Source organism: Xyrauchen texanus, chromosome 32, assembly GCF_025860055.1.
Source record: "Xyrauchen texanus isolate HMW12.3.18 chromosome 32, RBS_HiC_50CHRs, whole genome shotgun sequence".
Taxonomy (NCBI): Eukaryota; Metazoa; Chordata; class Actinopteri; order Cypriniformes; family Catostomidae; genus Xyrauchen; species Xyrauchen texanus.
In genome coordinates, this window is record NC_068307.1 from 33,197,387 (window position 1) to 33,215,557 (window position 18,171).

At 41.5% G+C, this 18,171-nt stretch overlaps 1 protein-coding gene across 1 annotated transcript in view; it reads right to left on the minus strand.

The window, feature by feature from the left end:
- Nucleotides 1-313: 313 nt before the first annotated feature.
- per3 (period circadian clock 3) overlaps nt 314-18,171 on the minus strand; it is a 45,295-nt gene continuing 27,437 nt past the window's right edge. Inside the window, exons 16-22 of the mRNA XM_052101020.1 lie at nt 12,661-12,828; nt 12,245-12,505; nt 9,759-10,375; nt 7,072-7,264; nt 6,309-6,486; nt 5,131-5,281; nt 314-3,841 (exon numbers count right to left, since the gene is read on the minus strand). Coding sequence (XP_051956980.1) covers nt 3,713-3,841; nt 5,131-5,281; nt 6,309-6,486; nt 7,072-7,264; nt 9,759-10,375; nt 12,245-12,505; nt 12,661-12,828 — 1,697 coding nt within the window. The 3' untranslated portion in view covers nt 314-3,712. The remainder of the gene's footprint in view (nt 3,842-5,130; nt 5,282-6,308; nt 6,487-7,071; nt 7,265-9,758; nt 10,376-12,244; nt 12,506-12,660; nt 12,829-18,171) is intronic.

The window sequence follows — 18,171 nt, forward strand, 5'->3', positions numbered from 1 at the left end:
ATCTGAGTCTCTAGTTTGAGAAATAGACGCCTCACATGTCCTCCGCTGACAGCTTCATTGAATTCTACCCGCTCAACACCAGTCTCAGACAGAGAACCAAGAAAAACTGTGTCCAGGTGTACCTAGGAGAATTGGTGTTGTTTTAAAGGCAAAGGTGGTCACACCAAATATTGATTTAGCTTTTTTACGTTTACTTGAATTTATATGATGTTAATTGATAAATGAAAACTATTTATGTAATTATTTTTGAAGATATTCTCACTATGCAAAATTTTTCACAAGTGCCTAAAACTTTTGCACAGTACTTTATGTATATATATATATATATATATATATATATATATATATATATATATATACACACACACACACACACACACACACACACACACATACACAGTTGAAATCAGAAGTTTACATACACCTTAGCCAAATACATTTCAACTCCGGATTTATTCATAGAAAACATTCCCTGTCTTAGTTAGGATCTCTACTTTATTTTAAGAATGTGAAGTGTCAGAATAATAGTAGAGAGAATTATATATTTCAGCTTTTATAACTTTCATCACTTTCCCAGTGGGTCAGAGGTTTACATAGACTGTTAGTATTTGGTAGCATTACCTTTAAATTGTTTGAATTGGGTCAAATGTTTTGGGTATCCTTCCACAAGCTTCTCAAAATAAGTTGCTGGAATTTTGTCCCATTCCTCCAGACAGAACTGGTGTACCTGAGTCAGGCTTTTAGGCCTTCTTGCTCGTACATGCTTTTTCAGTTCTGCCCACAAATTTTCAATCAGATTGTGGTCAGGGCTTTGTGATGGCCACTCCAATACCTTGACTTTGTTGTCTTTAAGCCATTTTGCCACAATTTTGCCTCCAAAGATGCAAAGTATGCTTGGGGTCATTGTCCATATGAAAGACCCATTTGCTTACAGAGTTTTAACTTCCTGGCTGATGTCTTGAGATGTTGCTTCAATATATCCACATAATTTTCCTTCTTCATGATGCCATCTATTTTGTGAAGTGCACCAGTCCCTACTGCAGAAAAGCACCCCCACAACATGATGCTGCCACTCCTCCAAACATAACAATGGTCATTATGGCCAAAAAGGACATAAAAAGCAAGATCTTTGTCCCCATGTGCACTTGCAAACTGTAGTCTGGCTTTTTTTTATGGTGGTTTTGGAGCAGTGGCCTGCTGAGCAGCCTTTCAGGTTATTTTTATATAGGACTCGTTTTACTGTGGATATAGATACTTGTCTACATGTTTACTCCAGCATCTTCACAAGATCCTTTGCTGTTGTTCTGGGGTTGATTTGCACTTTTCGCACCAAACTACGTTCATCTCTAGGAGACAGAATGCATCTCCTTCCTGAGCGATATGATGGATGCATGGTCCATAAAACATGGTGTTTATACTTGCGTACTATTGTTTGTACAGATGAACTTGTACCTTCAGGCATTTGGAAATGGCACCCAAGGATGAACCAGACTTGTGGAGGTCCACAATTGTTTTTAGGTCTTAGCTGGTTTCTTTATTTTCCCATGATGTCAAGCAAAGAGGCACAGAGTTTGAAGGTAGGCCTTAAAATACACCCACAGGTACACCTCCAATTCAGTACACCTCCTATCAGAAGCTAATTGGCTAAAGGCTTGACAGTTTTCTGGAATTTTCCAAGCTGCTTAAAGGCACAGTTAACTTAGTGTATGTGAACTTCTGACCCACTGGAATTGTGATATAGTCAATTAAAAGTGAAACAATCTGTCTGGAAACAATTGTTGGAAAAATTACTCATGTCATGCACAAAGTAGATGTCCTAAATCACTTGACAAAACTATTGTTTGCTTATATTAAATCTGTGGAGTGGTTAAAAAAAAAAGTGTTTTAATGACTTGTGAAATGTGAAATGAATAGAAATTCAATTGAAGTGTCTTTAGAAAGCTGAGACCCTCCCCTTTGTGATGATGTATACAATTTTATCATCAATAGTCGAAAATATTTGTACAATGATTTGCTTAGCATGCTTGGCCTTCATATTTTCTTTGGACATCTAAGATATAACATTATTTAGCCAAGCAAGCTCACAGACAAAGTACAAAATTAAAAATGTTTTGAAAAAGGTAAGAGCAGATATAAAGTTTTTGGCTCCTTGGAAACATTACCTGTCTTCGGTTTCACTTTGTGATTTTTTTATAAATCTTTTGAACTGTAGTATTAGGGAAATGAAAAATAAATAAATAAATAAATAGTAGTCACATTCCTGAGAATGAAAGCTTTCATTTAAAATATGACTTGTCCATTTAAGTGCTATGCAAAAGACTTTCTACCAAATTACCCCTAGGAGGCGCTAGTGATTTCATTTTTTTTGTTATTTTATGTAACATAAAAGCAGAAGTAATTGTATTCTCTGAAAAGTTCAGATTTTAAGCTTTCAAATGCTATCTCACATGTCTGACTTGTGTATACGGGGACTTTAACGTTTTAAGAGTAAACCTTTTACGCAAAATAGCACACCCCTTTTTTTAAGGGGGTTAATTGTAATGTCAATATTGTCACACAATGTAAAAAAATCTCAATGGTCCCACAAATAGGCTTCATTTTCTGTAAGCAAAATATAATTTCTTATTTCTTGTGATTTTGGGGGAAATATGACCCAGACATGTTCTTAACAGATTTTCCTAATTTAGATTCAAGAGAACAATGTCTGTATCTACAGATTACAACCATTACGTAGAGACTTATACCACAGTAATACATTGCTCAACATCCATCTATTGTCACATATATAGTGTAAAACTATTTAAATTGAGAGAAGACAAAATGAACTAACACACTGTTAGAAACCAAATTAAGGCCTCATTTAAATGACCAGTTTAAACTTCAGACTGGACAAATTTAATAAAGACTCATTTCAACAAAATAACTTAAATTGACACCTCATTTTACTACTATTTAAAAGAAAAAATTGGCCAACTTGGGAGACCAACATCTAATTGAGATGAAAAAATGTAAATAAGCAGCTGTAAATCTCATTCTTCAATTCTCATTCTGTTTGTCTATTCTTGGTTTTGACAGTAAGTGCTTGTGGTCTTTAAGGACTGCACAGTGGCACTGAGGGACACTTTGGACAGACATTATGGGGACATAAGAGCATACAAACATGTCTACGCAAGTGGTCAGACATAGAACTATAACTGTTAGTTCTGGGAGATGTACTGGTTCATAAACCAAGTCCTTTCTTTTAAGATTTAGTCGAGGAAAGGACATTAATAAACAAAACTTTTCTAAAAACACTGGGCAGAGTTGCAACTACTCCATCAGAATACACTCAGGCAACAGTCTACAAAAAAATAGAGGAAAAAAAAAGAAAGAACACCGGGAGGAATATGACTTCATTGGCAAATTAAAGTCAAATATTCACAGTTATTGAGGTCCATGGTCTGTTAGTAAAAGAGTAAAGAGAAAGTATTGGACTACTGCTAGTCACATGACGACCGTAGTGCACTCGTGGATTTGTACAATAACGAGGTCAGTCTGACCTATACATGGTTTGATCCAAGTGCAGAGGACTTGCCACGTTTCGTGCCTTTGGGCGGAATTGCGACGGTGGCGCTTGCACGCAACTCGTCATCCGCTAGAAGTCCTTCTTTGCTTTGCAGTCCCTGGCCACAAGGGGCAAGAGGTGCTGGTGTGTGCTTGAACTTAAGCGCCGTCAGGTGTCTGTGCTGCGACTAATGTCCTGTGATGACAAACTATCAGGAGTTGGTGAGTTTGGTGCGTCGGTTTGGATGGTCAGCTCCTCAACTGGTGCCATGGGGGAGGGGTTACAACTCACACGACCCTAAACAAAAAGAAACAGTCGTTTTAAAATCGCTATTTGAAATTGCGATATGTATACATGGGCACTGGATAAGGTCATCAAATTTCGATGTTAACTTTGCACCTGTCCCGTAAAATATGGTATCATACTGTATTTTAAAATGAAATGATGCATCTCGTAGTGAATTAGTGATATTTGTTGTAAATTTTGACTATGGTGGGTAAGGGACCTGTCCGTGTATTGTGTTAATACCGTGGAGGGTGTGGTAAGGGACCCTTGGAAAACGTCAGCCAGCCCATATTTATAACACATTTCTATCAAAATTAATTGTTTAAAAATAGAATAATTGTAGCATAATTTGACATTACAAAAGTTGACATTGAGGCAGTTACAATGGAAGTGAATGGGGCCAATTTTTGGAGGGTTTCTAGACAGAAATGTTAAACTGTATTATTTGATCAGTAAAGTTGTTTAAATCATTTTTGCAGTCGTTTTATTGTTTGATATTACATCGTCATGGTAATCAAGTTGTAAAATTGGCTATAACTTAATACAGAAATGGTTAGTAACTATTTTTATCACACTAAATTTAACACACTAAAATATAATGCACATGGCCCCGCCCACTAGTGCGCAGTTCAAGTCAAGATGGCAGGCCTTGTGTGGCTAAATATTCCAAACATTGGAATTTTGAATTATTTTATATATAAACATGAAATACACAGGCACTTTGACCGCTGCCATGTATCTCGCTGTTTTTAAAATACGCAACCTGGGTTAAGTGCCTTGCTCAAGGACACAATGGTGTTGGCTGTGGGGCTCGAAACAGCATCCTTCTGATTACCAGATTACCAGTTATGTGCTTAGACCACTACACCACCACCATCCATAACAGTTGCAAAGCGGAGGCAGTTAAAGGAGGCAGTTAAATAACTTCAAAAACAGAAATAAACCTTTATAACTTTAATATTGAAAAATAAAAAAGAAGACTTTTAACATTATCAGTGGACCTCACGGAAGATAATACAATTATAAAAATAAAAACTTTAATAATTTTTCACTTACAAAAGTGAAAAATCTCAAATCATCTTAAACCAGTTCACTAAAAATAATAATTGGACTTCCATGTGAATGATTTACATAAGAATGCATTTAATTATTCTTATATCGTGTGCTTATAAACAAGGGTTCATATATGTGAACGTGTGGGGAAAATATTGAAATTCCGGGACATTTTGCGTCAAGGAAAAAATTATGTTCTGCTTCCCAACGCTGACTATAAATAAATAAACTGAGGCAGAGTTATAGACCTGAGTGTTGATCTCCTGTGGGAACACGTGCTGTTGGACCCAGGGATGAACATCAGCAAGCTCTTTCCGCTGTTCCTGGGTAAACCAGGGCTGCATGGGCTGCATCAGAAGCAGCCTTTCCCGATCTTCCTGCAGAACCTGCGCCTGGTCCCTGCAAGATCATCCACAAACACACAATAAACTCAGTCGCTTGCACTGCCTTGAGCTTTTGCTAGTTGACTCAACACACTCACAATGCTACTTCAATTCCAACATCAAATTAAAACTAAAAAAGAAAACAGCATATACTTGTGGACTTGCTCTCACCTCCATCCGTAATCAGGGTTTCCCCCCCAACTATTTCTATGCAGAGGTTAAATTGGGATTTTCGAGGGGGTGGATCCCAAATAACAGGTGGGGGCAATATAGTGGAAAAGGTTCTGAAGTGACACAGACTGGACTATTTTTTTATTTTTGGAATCGAAGGTTCTGAAACACCGTCCAGAGGTTTAACCCCTGCTTTTATCTTCCATATATTACCCTATTTTTATTAAAACTAACAGATTCTAACTATCACTTTTTTTTTTAATAAATATGAAGGTTACATTAAAACTGCCTTGGAGAATTAAAATAATTTTTTTTTTTTTACTTTTCAAGTTGCCTTAAATGTATAGTTTATTTTACCCATGTCCCAGACTATTTCTAATATAAAAAAAATAAATTATCTTCATTTTTAAATATGCAATATTTGCTATGTGGATATATACCATATACTGTAGATATCTATATACAGTATAAATATATATGTATTTCTAAAATTGTAATTTTATGGGTAAACTTTTCCTTTAAATAAACTTTGAGTTTGAATTCTAAAAGTCTACAGGGCCAAAAAGTGCTCTCAGTTGAAGAAACATCCCGTCATGTGCCGTTTAAAATTAGCCACCTCTCCACGCTGCTTAAAACATGTCTCATTGTATACCGTCATCTATAATCACCTACCTCAGGATTGACAGTGCAATGAGACATTAAGCTTGATCAGGACTACCTCAGGTGAGACTTTGGCAGACCGATCTCTTTCTCCTGTGGAAAGAGATGCTAAGAAGGTCATGTTTTCCTTTGTTTCTAGGAGGAATGAGCGGGAACCCGATTTTTGGAAAGAAGAAAGAAAGGTTTCTCCAGGTGTTAGCAGGGTTTGGTACCTGGGGCTGATCTGATAGGTCATCATGACGGGTTTGGGAGTTTGTTTGATTATGCTCCAAAGTGGGTTGTCCACGTGTTTCTTAAAGGTCGTACGCTCCTTTTCCTGGGCCTCGGCAGTCTTCTGAGCCTTCCGCGACGTATCCGACGAATCGTTGCTGGCGAAGTACTTGCTGCTGCCTGTAAACACGAGACATCGGGGGTCAGTTTAATCATTTTAAGAAGACATGATTTAAAGGGATAGCCCACCCAAAAATATTTACTCGTTATAATCTCATTCGCGCTTCTGCACATTTAAATCTGGTGCCTCAAAGACACATTCAAGCTAGATTTATCATGGTCTACAACATCAAAACCTCATGCATTTTGAGCACGACATGTTTGAATGCACAAAATCACCAATGAGGGGACATTCTCAGTGAATGACTAAAAAATGTTGGTCTGTACCACACACAAACCTATCGTATGGGTTCAGAAGACTTGGAATATAGCTCCCAAGTTGTTTGTACTACTTTAAATGGTACTTTTATGTTGCTTTTTGGAGCTTGACAGCCTGGACTGCATAACATCTCTTTTGTGTACCACAGAAAAAAGTCAAATGGGGTTTGGAACAAAGTAAATTATATCAGAATTATATCAGAATACTTGGGTGAACTATGAACTATTGGCACAAAATAAGGCACATTATAAAGTGTAAAATCATTTTCAGAAAAATCCAGAATATTTAATAACAATCTTTTATACACAAGTGATTTTGAACAGCACCAGTATGGCTAGTGGATGTTCCGTTCGAGCAGAGTCCGGACCCAGAACCCAGAGAACCTCCCGACTCCCCAGATCCACTGCCTGAGGCATTGGAGCCGGTCCCTGATTGGGCATCCTCCTGTAGCATCTGATCAATCATCTCGCTGGAGGTAGAATTAGCGTCTTGGTTACCTGACTCACTTGGAGCATCTTCCTATGATCAGAGAAATACCGACCGATGAAATTTAAGGTTGGTAAAACAACACAAGTCCTTTGCCGCTACAGACGCCGTATTAACATTTAGTAATTGAAAATGGGCTGCATACAGTCTGTTTAATGGGTTGTACTATCTAAATGCTATTCATTTATATACATAATATCTAATTATAACCACACAAATTTTCTGTCCTCTGAAATATGTTTGGCATTGAAACATTCAATAATTAAAATATAAATAAATAAATGTGGCATCTACCCTGATCTATATTTCTAATTGGTAAAACGTATTGACGTCTACTTTTAATTTACTTCAAATGTAGGAGATACAAATTATGGTGAATAATTGCACAACATGTTAATATATAGGGTTTGTAACCAAGCACCGGTCCTTAAGTAGATCTGGATACTTGCCAACGCAGATGACACCGTGATACAATATGTTTAAATGCACTATGAAAATTCTATTTAATTCAGACCAAACCAATCATTTGTTCTGTAAACTCTTTAGTCTGACAAAATCGTATTAGACATTTTAGTTAATTGTTAATAATTAACAGACATATATAATGTGTTTGTCACTAAGGATGCACCGATGTATCGGCTGCCGATATTTATTGACCAAATTAAATCCATTGGCATTATCGGTTAGAAGCATGAAAACACAATACGAAATTTATAATTGAATAGTAACAAACTTTGTTGAATTTAAATGCACAATCCAGAAATGATAAAAGCCACAATATGTAGAAGGGTTGACACTCCTAAGAACATGTAATATTACATTTTTATTCTATCTTATTTTGACATTAATGCTGAAAAACATACATAAATGGACGTAACAGCTGTGAATGCGGCACTTACCTAGACTACATGCAGGGTTGGGGAGTAACAGAATACATTTAATGGGATTACGTATTGAAAATACAAAATATAAGTAACTGTATTACACTACATTTACAATTTAAATAATTGGTAATTAGAATACAGTTACATTCAAAAAGTATTTTTATTACTGATGAGATTACTTTGCATTTTATTGTTATTTTCATTTAATATTTAATCTATTCAGTTAGAAAACGTTTATCCATATAAATGATGCGAAATCCAAAGTGCATTTGGAACAGCGGTGAAACACTTTCTTATGATGTGTTACATTCATACGAGCAGACAGAGAAGTACGTTTGAAGTCAGTTTGGACCAGAAGAAATAGTAATAAACCTTGTGTAAATTGTTAGCTTTACGCTAAGCTAAAAAGCTATTTCTATCCATTTTACATGCACATGTTACCAGGCATGATCATATTTTCTTTTATCAAGAAAATTCACGTTGGATCATAATATCTTGTTCTCTAATAAGACCTTTGATAGAAGGGCAAAAATTATATTCTTGCAAATTTTTGTATTGTTTTCCAGTAAAAAGATCTAAAAAGCCATGCGTAATTACTAAATCTTAAAAGGCTGCATTTCTGCATTCAGCGCAACAGTCAGCACTGTGTGAGCAAGCGGTGCCCTCTAGCGGTTTGGATGGCATTATCCACTGTCAATTATGCCACTATAATACAACATTTAAAAAGGGTGTTTTTTCCTTTGGTTGAAACTTTTTATTTTTCCATGATGTGGTTATTTAATTTTTTTAATCTTTTTATTATCTATTTATCTTTCATTGTGGCTTTCTTAAACTTTTTAGCCTGTCATGTGTTCAACAGATCCAATCCATGTTCAATGGAAATTATTTATTGTTAGAACAGTAAAAAAGCTTTTGTACCTCTTTGTAAATTTGTAAAGCATAATTCCGAAGTAAAACATAAGAATAAGGGGAGGGAGGGGTGTGAAGGGGAGGGGAGGGAGGAGAGGGGGATGGAGGGGAGGGTGGACAGGAATCAAAAGGTCAAATGTACACCAATTAGGTCATAAATCATAGGCCATAAATAATTTTTGTCACAAGGTATATTATACTTACTACTAATACTTTTAAGCATTTAGCAATATTGGTTAATGTTAATTTCAACATAGCACATTTTGAAAAATCAAAGGTAATAACTTTAATACACCATGAACTAAAACTGAACTAACAATGAACATTTGTATTTTTATTTTCTAACATCAACAAAGATGAATAAATACTGTAAAAATGACAAAATAAGGGAAATGGCAAAATATCGGTATCGGCCTATGGTTTTTTGTTACAATCGATTCAAAACAAATGTACAATTAGTGAATCTAGTGAGCTTTAAATGTGCTCAGCTAATAAGCCTTAAACGTTCTTGAGTGTGTGTAAATACAGTACAGAGAACAGAGCGGTGCACATACCATAAGTGCAGCGAGCAGTACGTGCAGGCTATTTATTTATTCAATTAAATCGCAGCATTTTCACATCATATTGCGATTTCCATTTTAGTTTAATTAATCATTCAAGCCCTACTGCAGCATGAAACATACAGTGACCAGTGTAGCCTGATTTGTAAAGCTAAAGCAGCAATTCAGTCTCACCGCTTTGGCGTGGTGCTCATGCAGACTCTCCAGACCGTTGCTGGTGTGGGGTTCTGTTGGTTTGGTCAACTCCTCCTGGAGTAAGTTCAGCTGGATCGGCGAGCTGGAGCGTGAACTGGAGAACAGCGCTGTAGGTTGAGCTTCCTCACACCAGGAGTTGGGATTCTCCTCGACCACTGGGGCAGCGCCAACCCCTGTGTCCCAGAGCCTTGGTGGTGGCTCCTGTGGAGGAGGACCCTGTGGCATGAGTGGGGCACCAGGTGGGACATAGACAGTGGGCTGAGGAATGAACCAGGGTCCTGTTGGGGGCATAACCGGCAGAACCATGCCAGGGTAGGGGGTGTAGCTAGGAAGGAAAACAACCATGATGGGGGAAACAGGTTGTATGGGTTGCTGTACAACTTGGTCAGGCTGGATCCCTTGCTGCTGGGCCATTTGCACAGGTGGAACATAGCCAGTGTTGGGTGGAGTGGGTTGGGAGGACTCTGAGGAAGGCCATGAGGAATGCAGTAGGCCCGTGGGCCTGGGAAGTGAACAGTAGTTGCCTGGTTGTGAGCCGTAGCTGTCCGATGAGTCCTCTGGTTTCGGCCGTTTGTTCGGTGGTCGCACAGCATCAACTGAAAGCACCAAAGAAATTAGTGTTTTTCTTTAGTGATCGTTACTGAGCTTCAAAACAACCAACAATAACAAAAAAACAAGCAACAAACATGCATTCTAATCAATTTAAGGGATAGTTAACCCACAAAATTAAAATTGTGCCCTCACACTCATTTAGTCCCAAAGCCATATGACTTACTTTCTTCTGCAGGCAACTTTTAAGAATTTTAACACAGCATGTTTTTTTTTCCTCCATACAATGAAAGTGAATGTTGACGGAGGCTAACATTCTGTCTAACATCTCCTTTTGTGTTCCATGGAAGAACACAAAAGTCATGCATCAAATATGTCCATAACATAAAACCTCACTGATTCTTGCGAATCTTGTGATATGTCACGAGATTGCGATATTGGTCACGAGACGCGATGCAAAAAAATGTGGTTTGATGTTGTCAATATATCCGCCATTACTTTACAGAGTTTATTAGTGTTTTGAGAGTGAATAATGTCTTATATTTGTTCTGTTCATCACACAAAGTGATCGAATGGCTCTGGAAGACTTGGAATATAGAGCATGAGTTATATTGATTACTTTTACTGTTTTTTTTTCAAACTCAAGAGAACAGTGTCTCAATTTACATCATAATATGGCAAATAAACAAGGGATGCACTGATAATGTATAGGCCACTGATATTTTTTGTCCAATTACAGACCAAATTAAAACCATCAGCATATAGGTCATAAGTATGAAAGAACATATATGAAAAAAAAATAGGGTTTCTTAATTAATTGCACAAATTTATAGCATTCAGGGATAATGCAGAGTTTTTAAATTCAAATTTAAGAATTTTTAAGACCTGAACAAATCAAATTAAAACTGTATGTCCATACCACAGCAAACCCACCAGACTCAAATTAAATAATGCATCACAGATTATTTACTTAACCAGGCTGTGGCACACATTTAACACAGCCTTAACACAGCTTATCAGCAAAACGGATATCTGCAAGTTTACTCAAGACATACAGTATGTACCAATATATCAATATATATTAATTAGAGGTTGAACAATATTGGATTATGCGGATAAGATGATAATGTTTTGAAAGCAAGGCAATACTGTTTTTATTTGCCGATAATTTTTAAAACTAATAGCTTATATTGAATGTAAAAAAAAAAAAAAAAGTCCTTATAGAATCACAGGTTGGGGGCCAGAGACTGGGCGACATGAGCCCAAATGGAATCAAATCCCAGGCGCAGTGGTACTTTTAACTTTAAACAAGCCCGGGGACTCTTATTTTGAAATGTTTGTGCTTCACTGATCCCAGCTGCTCATTCAAACAGATGAGGGAATTCAAATCTGCCCTCTTACAATCATCAACAACATATTACAACATAAACGTCTTACTGCAAACATTTGTCAACAGTAGTGATCGCTTGTAAAAATGTGCAGTACTCACTAATTATGAAGCTCTCCGCGTGCTTTAAGAATGTGCAACAGTGCAGCTTCTTTAACTTTGAAGCATGCAGCGCATGCATTTATTTCATTAAATTGTACTGTTTTTAAATGTATAATAATTGCATTAGGTAATTCCATCCTCAAATTTAAGACCCTTGAAATTATGATTTAAACCTTGTGCATTGTTTGAAGTTGAAGAAAATTTTTGTGAATAATATAAAGAAATACCTTTCAAAATAAATTCGAAAAAGGATGTTGAATGTGCAAAATATTCATTTGTAATGTTCTATTATAATGTCAAATGTGCTTTGGGTTGCACCTGAGCAGGACACATTTTAGTCGCTTTGTATATAAAAATGTCTGTTTAATAACACACACATGCACACACGCACGCACGCACGCACACACACACTCACTCACTCACTCACCTATGTGATGCGAGTGGGCCATGCTGCTGTTGTCCCGTTCCAGGTAGGAGCTGTAGGGACTCTGCAGGATACGGTGTCGAAAACGGTCCACAAATTGCTGCTCCTCTTTCTGGGTGTGGGCCGACAGCACCTCCTTTGTGAGGCCCACCAAGAGTAACTCCTCCTGAGCTGCCGAGCATGTGCTGGGGGTGGGGCGTGCAGGTGTGGGGGCGGAGTCTGTTGGCTCACTGCCCATTGGGGCATCTTCTAAGGCATTGACCTCTGGAAGGGAAATACTATGCAATGAACCTTAAAAAAAGGTGCTTACGCTATCTTTTTCAAATAAATGCCATTTGCTATTGATATTTTGTTATCTAATGCAATGGAAAGTTAAGCGTCACTTAAGTAGTCAAAATACTGTACGTGTGCAAACTCACCTGAGCCAGGTTGAGGTACGTGCACTATAGTGCTGCTGTAACTGCACTGACTGATGACACTCATGGCTTCTGTGTGGATCCTAATGTCTCCCACCTCTGCTGCCCTTGTTGCCAAACTGGCCGAAACCTGTCTGTCTGGAGGTCCAGCGCCCTCTAGTGCAGTCTCTGCTACAGGAGTGAGAGGGTAACGCATTTGACATTGTGCACTTGCAGGTACAGGCCAAGCTACATCGGAATTAAAACAGCAGTGCATTCACACTGACAACGCTTTTGCCACGAGCTACAACTCTATACGGAAAATACAATTATTTCAAACAGTGTTAATTTTTCTCTTTTGATGAAAAATGCCAGTTAAAAGTTATCAATATTTCATCATAACATACTCATTTATTTTACTGACTAAAATAGCATATTTTACTTAACGATAATGTGCAAAATTAGACCAAACTTTAACTACCAGTACATACACAAATATTTAAAAAATATATAAAAACATTTTATAACATGCATCAAACATTTGAAAGATTTTACCAATATAATCAACATTTGATAACTGTCCTAAAAACCTAATATGCTTAAATGTGATAAAAGTATTTAAATTTTAGTAACTTTTTTTTTTTTTTTTTTAAGAGGTTGCTACATTGTGAATTCTTCATGTTTTAGAGACTATTCCATATTCTTTTTTTACGGCTGTTTAGGATATTGCGTTAAATGTAGCGCATTTTAACGCAAACAGTGTATTCACGATATGTTTTCATTCAAATCGTCTGAATATCGCCATGATGCGTCTTCGCTATCCTTGACCAAATAAAACAATGAAATATTCAATGTCAATGCATAGAAATCAATGTTAAATCAACTATTCAGTGCTGAATCCTCGTTTTATGTTTTTAGTTTACAGTGTTCCCTTTCGAGAGGTCTCTCCTATTGCGTAAGTAGCTTACGCTATGGGAAAACTCCGTTTCTCGAGAAATATTGAAGTCTTTATGTAAAACGCATTGCAGCTGCACAGCAGACAGCAATGAGCGAGGCAGGTCGGTCATTGGCTGTGCTGCGGCAACTTGCTCGAACCAATGACGGGGCGACTCTGAACGCGCGACCAATGAGCGCGCTTCATGCCCGCGCGCTCAGAGCCTGCCAAGATTGCCGTGGCTAAGGCTATATATTAGGCGCCCCCGTCATGAGAGTTCTTTAGATTTAATCTCCTTCAGCAAAGACCTTCTCTTCGCTGGATCCTCTGGATTATTGGAGTCTTTTCGCCCGCCGTCGACAAGCCTACAGCAGGACTGCTACGAGGACGCCGGCGCCTTCAGCCGCCTTCAAAGCCTTCTGCTACGCCATCCGGCGCGCATCACCTTATATCCTTATATCCTTTACTAAGCTATAACTTTTCAAGTGTTCGCCTCTGCAACGCTTTTTGTCCTTAGTAAGGAGCAAATTCGAGGCGTTGTTTAAAATGCCTTCGACCTGCGCCTCGTGCAGAGGCCCTCTTCCTGACGGGGACCGTCACATTATCTGTGCTCGCTGCCTGGGACCTGACCACGCAGAAGCTGCTCTCACTCGAGGCGGATGCCCCGAATGTGACTCCCTAGGCCTCACCGAGCTGCGCGCTCGCTTTGCTGCCTTCGCCGCGAACGAGCCTGCTACCACCGTGCTGCCATCCCCTCTGTTCGAGCCGCGCAAGAAAAAGCGCCGCTCACGGAGGCCACCACCACCACCCGAGGACTCCCTGCCTCCGGTTCAATTCACGCAGGCAGACCAGCACCCCTCCGGATCGCTGGGTCTCCTCTCGTTCGGCGCGTCAGGGGACGACGGTGAAAAGGATGACAGCCTTTCCATTGACGCTGCATCCGACGTCTGGCCGGGCTCGGCCTTCGACCCCTCTCCGTCGACACTAGTGGACACGAGCAGGGGCACGAGCATGGACTCAGAAATCGTCCGCATAGTGTCCAAAGCCGTGGAAGACCTCGGGCTCGACTGGTCTTCTCCGGAAGAACCCGCCCGCAGCCGGCTGGACGAGTGGTTCTTGCAAGGGCGCCGGCAGGCCCCTCGACAGAGACCCTCCCCTTTCTTCCCCGAAGTTCACGACGAACTCACAAAGTCGTGGAAAGCCCCGCACTCTGCTCGCCTGAAGCCTTCTTTCTCTTCCTCGCTCTCCTCGGTGGACAGCGTGAGAGAAAAGGCTACGAGGGAACCCCGCCCCTCGAGGAGGCTATGGCCAACCATCTGTGCCCACCCTCCACCGCTGGATGGAAAGCTAAAGCTTCTCATCCCTCGAAGCCCTACAGATCTACCTCAGCTCTCGCCGGTCGCGCATATGCCGCCGCCGGCCAAGCTGCATCAGCGCTTCATTCCATGGCTGTTCTGCAGGTCTATCAGGCAAAACTTATCCGCAACATGGACGAGTCTGGACCTGAACCTGAGGTTTTCAAGGACCTGCACAGCGCCACTGATGTAGCCCTGCGAGCCACAAAGGCCACCGCCCAATCCATCGGCCGGGCCATGGCTAACCTGACTGTCCTTGAACGCCATCTGTGGCTGACGCTAACAGAAATGAAGGACGCGGATAAGGCGCCATTCCTCGACGCGCCTATCACCCCAAGCGGCCTGTTCGGACCGGCAGAAAAAGAGTTCGCTGAACGCTTCACTGAAGCCCAGAAGAATTCGCAGGCTATGCGTCACTTCCTGCCTAAGTGCTCCAGCTCGTCACAGAGCCGCCAGAGACCACCTCAGCTGCAGCAGCGAGCCAGGGCGGCGCCTCCCGTCTCCCAGCCCAGACCTGAAATGGACGCTCGACGCCGCTCGCGTTCCGCTAACCGAAAACAGCCGCCTGAGCGACGGGGACCTCGGCCCAAGATCGTGCTGAACCCGGAGCCTCGTAAGCCTTCCTAGCCATAGGAAGAAAGAGAGAGAGTGCGTGTCTCGCAAAAGCCGGACCACTCTCTACAAAACGTGTAAAACATTACCCAGTCCCCTTACAAGCAGCTGGAAATGTCTGTAAAGCAGTCAATGGGCCAGTCACAGAACTCGCTCACCTGCAATCAAACGCCGTTTTAACGGCAACACACAGAAATCACAAAAAGAGTCATTTTCTGCCTGTGTCACTAAGGGGTCACGTGTCCACACTAAAGTGCGCATTCCCACATATCAATACTGTCCAAACAGTGCCGAATACTTCCCCAGCTCAAGCTGGATGCCCCATAAATGTAGATTGTGTGCCTATTGTCATGTATGCACCACTACACACAAGCACTGTTTCCACAGTTATAAACACTTCCCCAGTAAAAGCGGGAAATACTATAAAGGTAATGCACGTGCCTGCTGTCATGCATGCACCCCTACACACAAACACTGTATGCATGCCCAAAAACCCCCCGCAGCGAGCGGGAGGCTTTATGAAAATGGCGCGAATGCCTACTACGGTATATGCACCCCCACCCATAAGCACTGCCCATACAGTTTCAAACAGTTCTCTGGCTCATGCCGCGAGCATCACAGATGCGGCGCGCGAGCCAAGAAACTCCACGCTAAGAACGGGAAGCTTTATGAAAGTGGCATCACAATGTATGCACCCCCACCTGTAAACACTGTCTATACGGTTTCAAACATTTCTCCAGCTCATGCTGCGAGCATTACGGAGATAGCGTGCGTGCCTGTAATCTCACACGCACCCCTGCACTCGGCACTCAACAAAGCTGCTCAGCGCGCTCCCGCGCCTCTGAGAGCTGTAAGCTCAAGTGTTAACACAAGGCACTTCGCCGGCAGGGTCCATACGTCACTGCGACACGCCCCCAGCCAGCATTCAGCCCATATCTGTGCGAGCAAAAGCCTGGGAAAAAATCCCCGACATGCCGAAATGGGTTTTGAACATAATAAAACACGGTTACTCGCTTCAATTCGCTCGCAGACCACCCCGCTTTTCAGCGGTGGTCGAGACGAAAGTGAGGAAAGATGTTTCACATGTTCTACGCACCGAGGTGCTCAAACTGATAGAGAAGAGCGCTATAGAAACTGTTCCTCCCTCTATGAGCGAGGCAGGTTTTTACAGCCGCTACTTTCGTCGCCGAAAAGGACGGTGGCCTCCGCCCCATTCTAGATCTCAGACATCTGAACAAAGCTTTAATGATTCGCTCGTTCAGAATGTTAACGACCAAACATATTCTCGCGCAAGTTCGCCTCGGGGATTGGTTTCTATCAGTGGATATGAAAGACGCTTACTTTCACATTCGATAGCGCCTCATCACAGGCCATTTCTGAGATTCAGCTTGAGGGACAGTCATACCAGTACACAGTACTACCGTTCAGCCTATCATTGGCCCCCCGTACATTCACGAAATGTATGGACGCAGCACTTTCCCCCCTGAGACAGCGGGGAGTGCGAATACTGAATTACCTCGACGATTGGCTAATCCTAGCACAATCAGAGAGTCAGTTAACGACGCACAGATCTTGGATTATCAGTCATCTAGAATGTCTGGGTCTGAGAATCAATTTTGCAAAGAGCGTGCTATCTCCCAGCCAGAATATCTCTTTTATGGGAATAGTGCTAGACTCAGTACAGATAACGGCGCGCCTCTCATCAGAGCGCGCGCTCGCTATTCGGCGCCTTGCAACATCATTCAGAGCGGGCGCGCACGCCCCCGTCAAACGATTTCAAAGGATGCTCGGTCTCATGGCCTCGGCATCAGCTGTACTCCAGCTAGGATTGTTGCACATGCGTCCTCTCCAACGCTGGCTCAAGAGCCGTGTCCCCACTCACGCATGGTGCTCGGGCCACTTTTTAATCAGAGTGAATCACGGCTGTATAAAAGCCCTGACGCCCTGGAAGGCCGTCGACTGGTATCAAACCGGCGTGAGTCTGGGCGTGAACACACGGAGAAAAATGATCACGACAGATGCCTCCAAAATAGGATGGGGGGCCCTTTACGAGGTCAGGCCTGTCTCCGGTTTTTGGTCAAACCCGGAAAAGCGCCTACATATAAACTGTCTGGAAATGAAAGCATTCGCCTTGGCTCTCGGAGCCCTGCTTCCGTACCTGAAAAACGAACACGTCCTGGTCCGAACGGACAACATATAAATCGCCAGGATGGACTCAGGTCGAGCTCCCTGCACTCTATGGCCAGGAAGCTCATCTTATGGTCACAGCACAACCTGCGCTCGCTGAGAGCAGCGAATGTGCCAGGCATCCTGAACCAGGAAGCGGACATGCTGTCCAGAGACAAGGTTCTCCCAGGAGAATGGTCTCTCCACCTCCGACGGTCCAGTGGTTATGGCAAACCTTTGGCGAAGCAGAGGTCGACCTCTTCGCCTCCAGGGAAAATGCGCACTGCCCTCTTTTCTTCTCAAAGAGCATGGACGCGCTCGCCCAAGTCTGCCCGAGCTGCCCCTTGTATGCTTTTCCCCCAATCGCGATGCTACCTCAGGTCATCAGTCGGATCAGGGAGGTGAAATGTGCAGTGCTCCTGGTAGCCCCACTCTGGAAGAACCAGACGTGGTTTCCAGAATTGATGC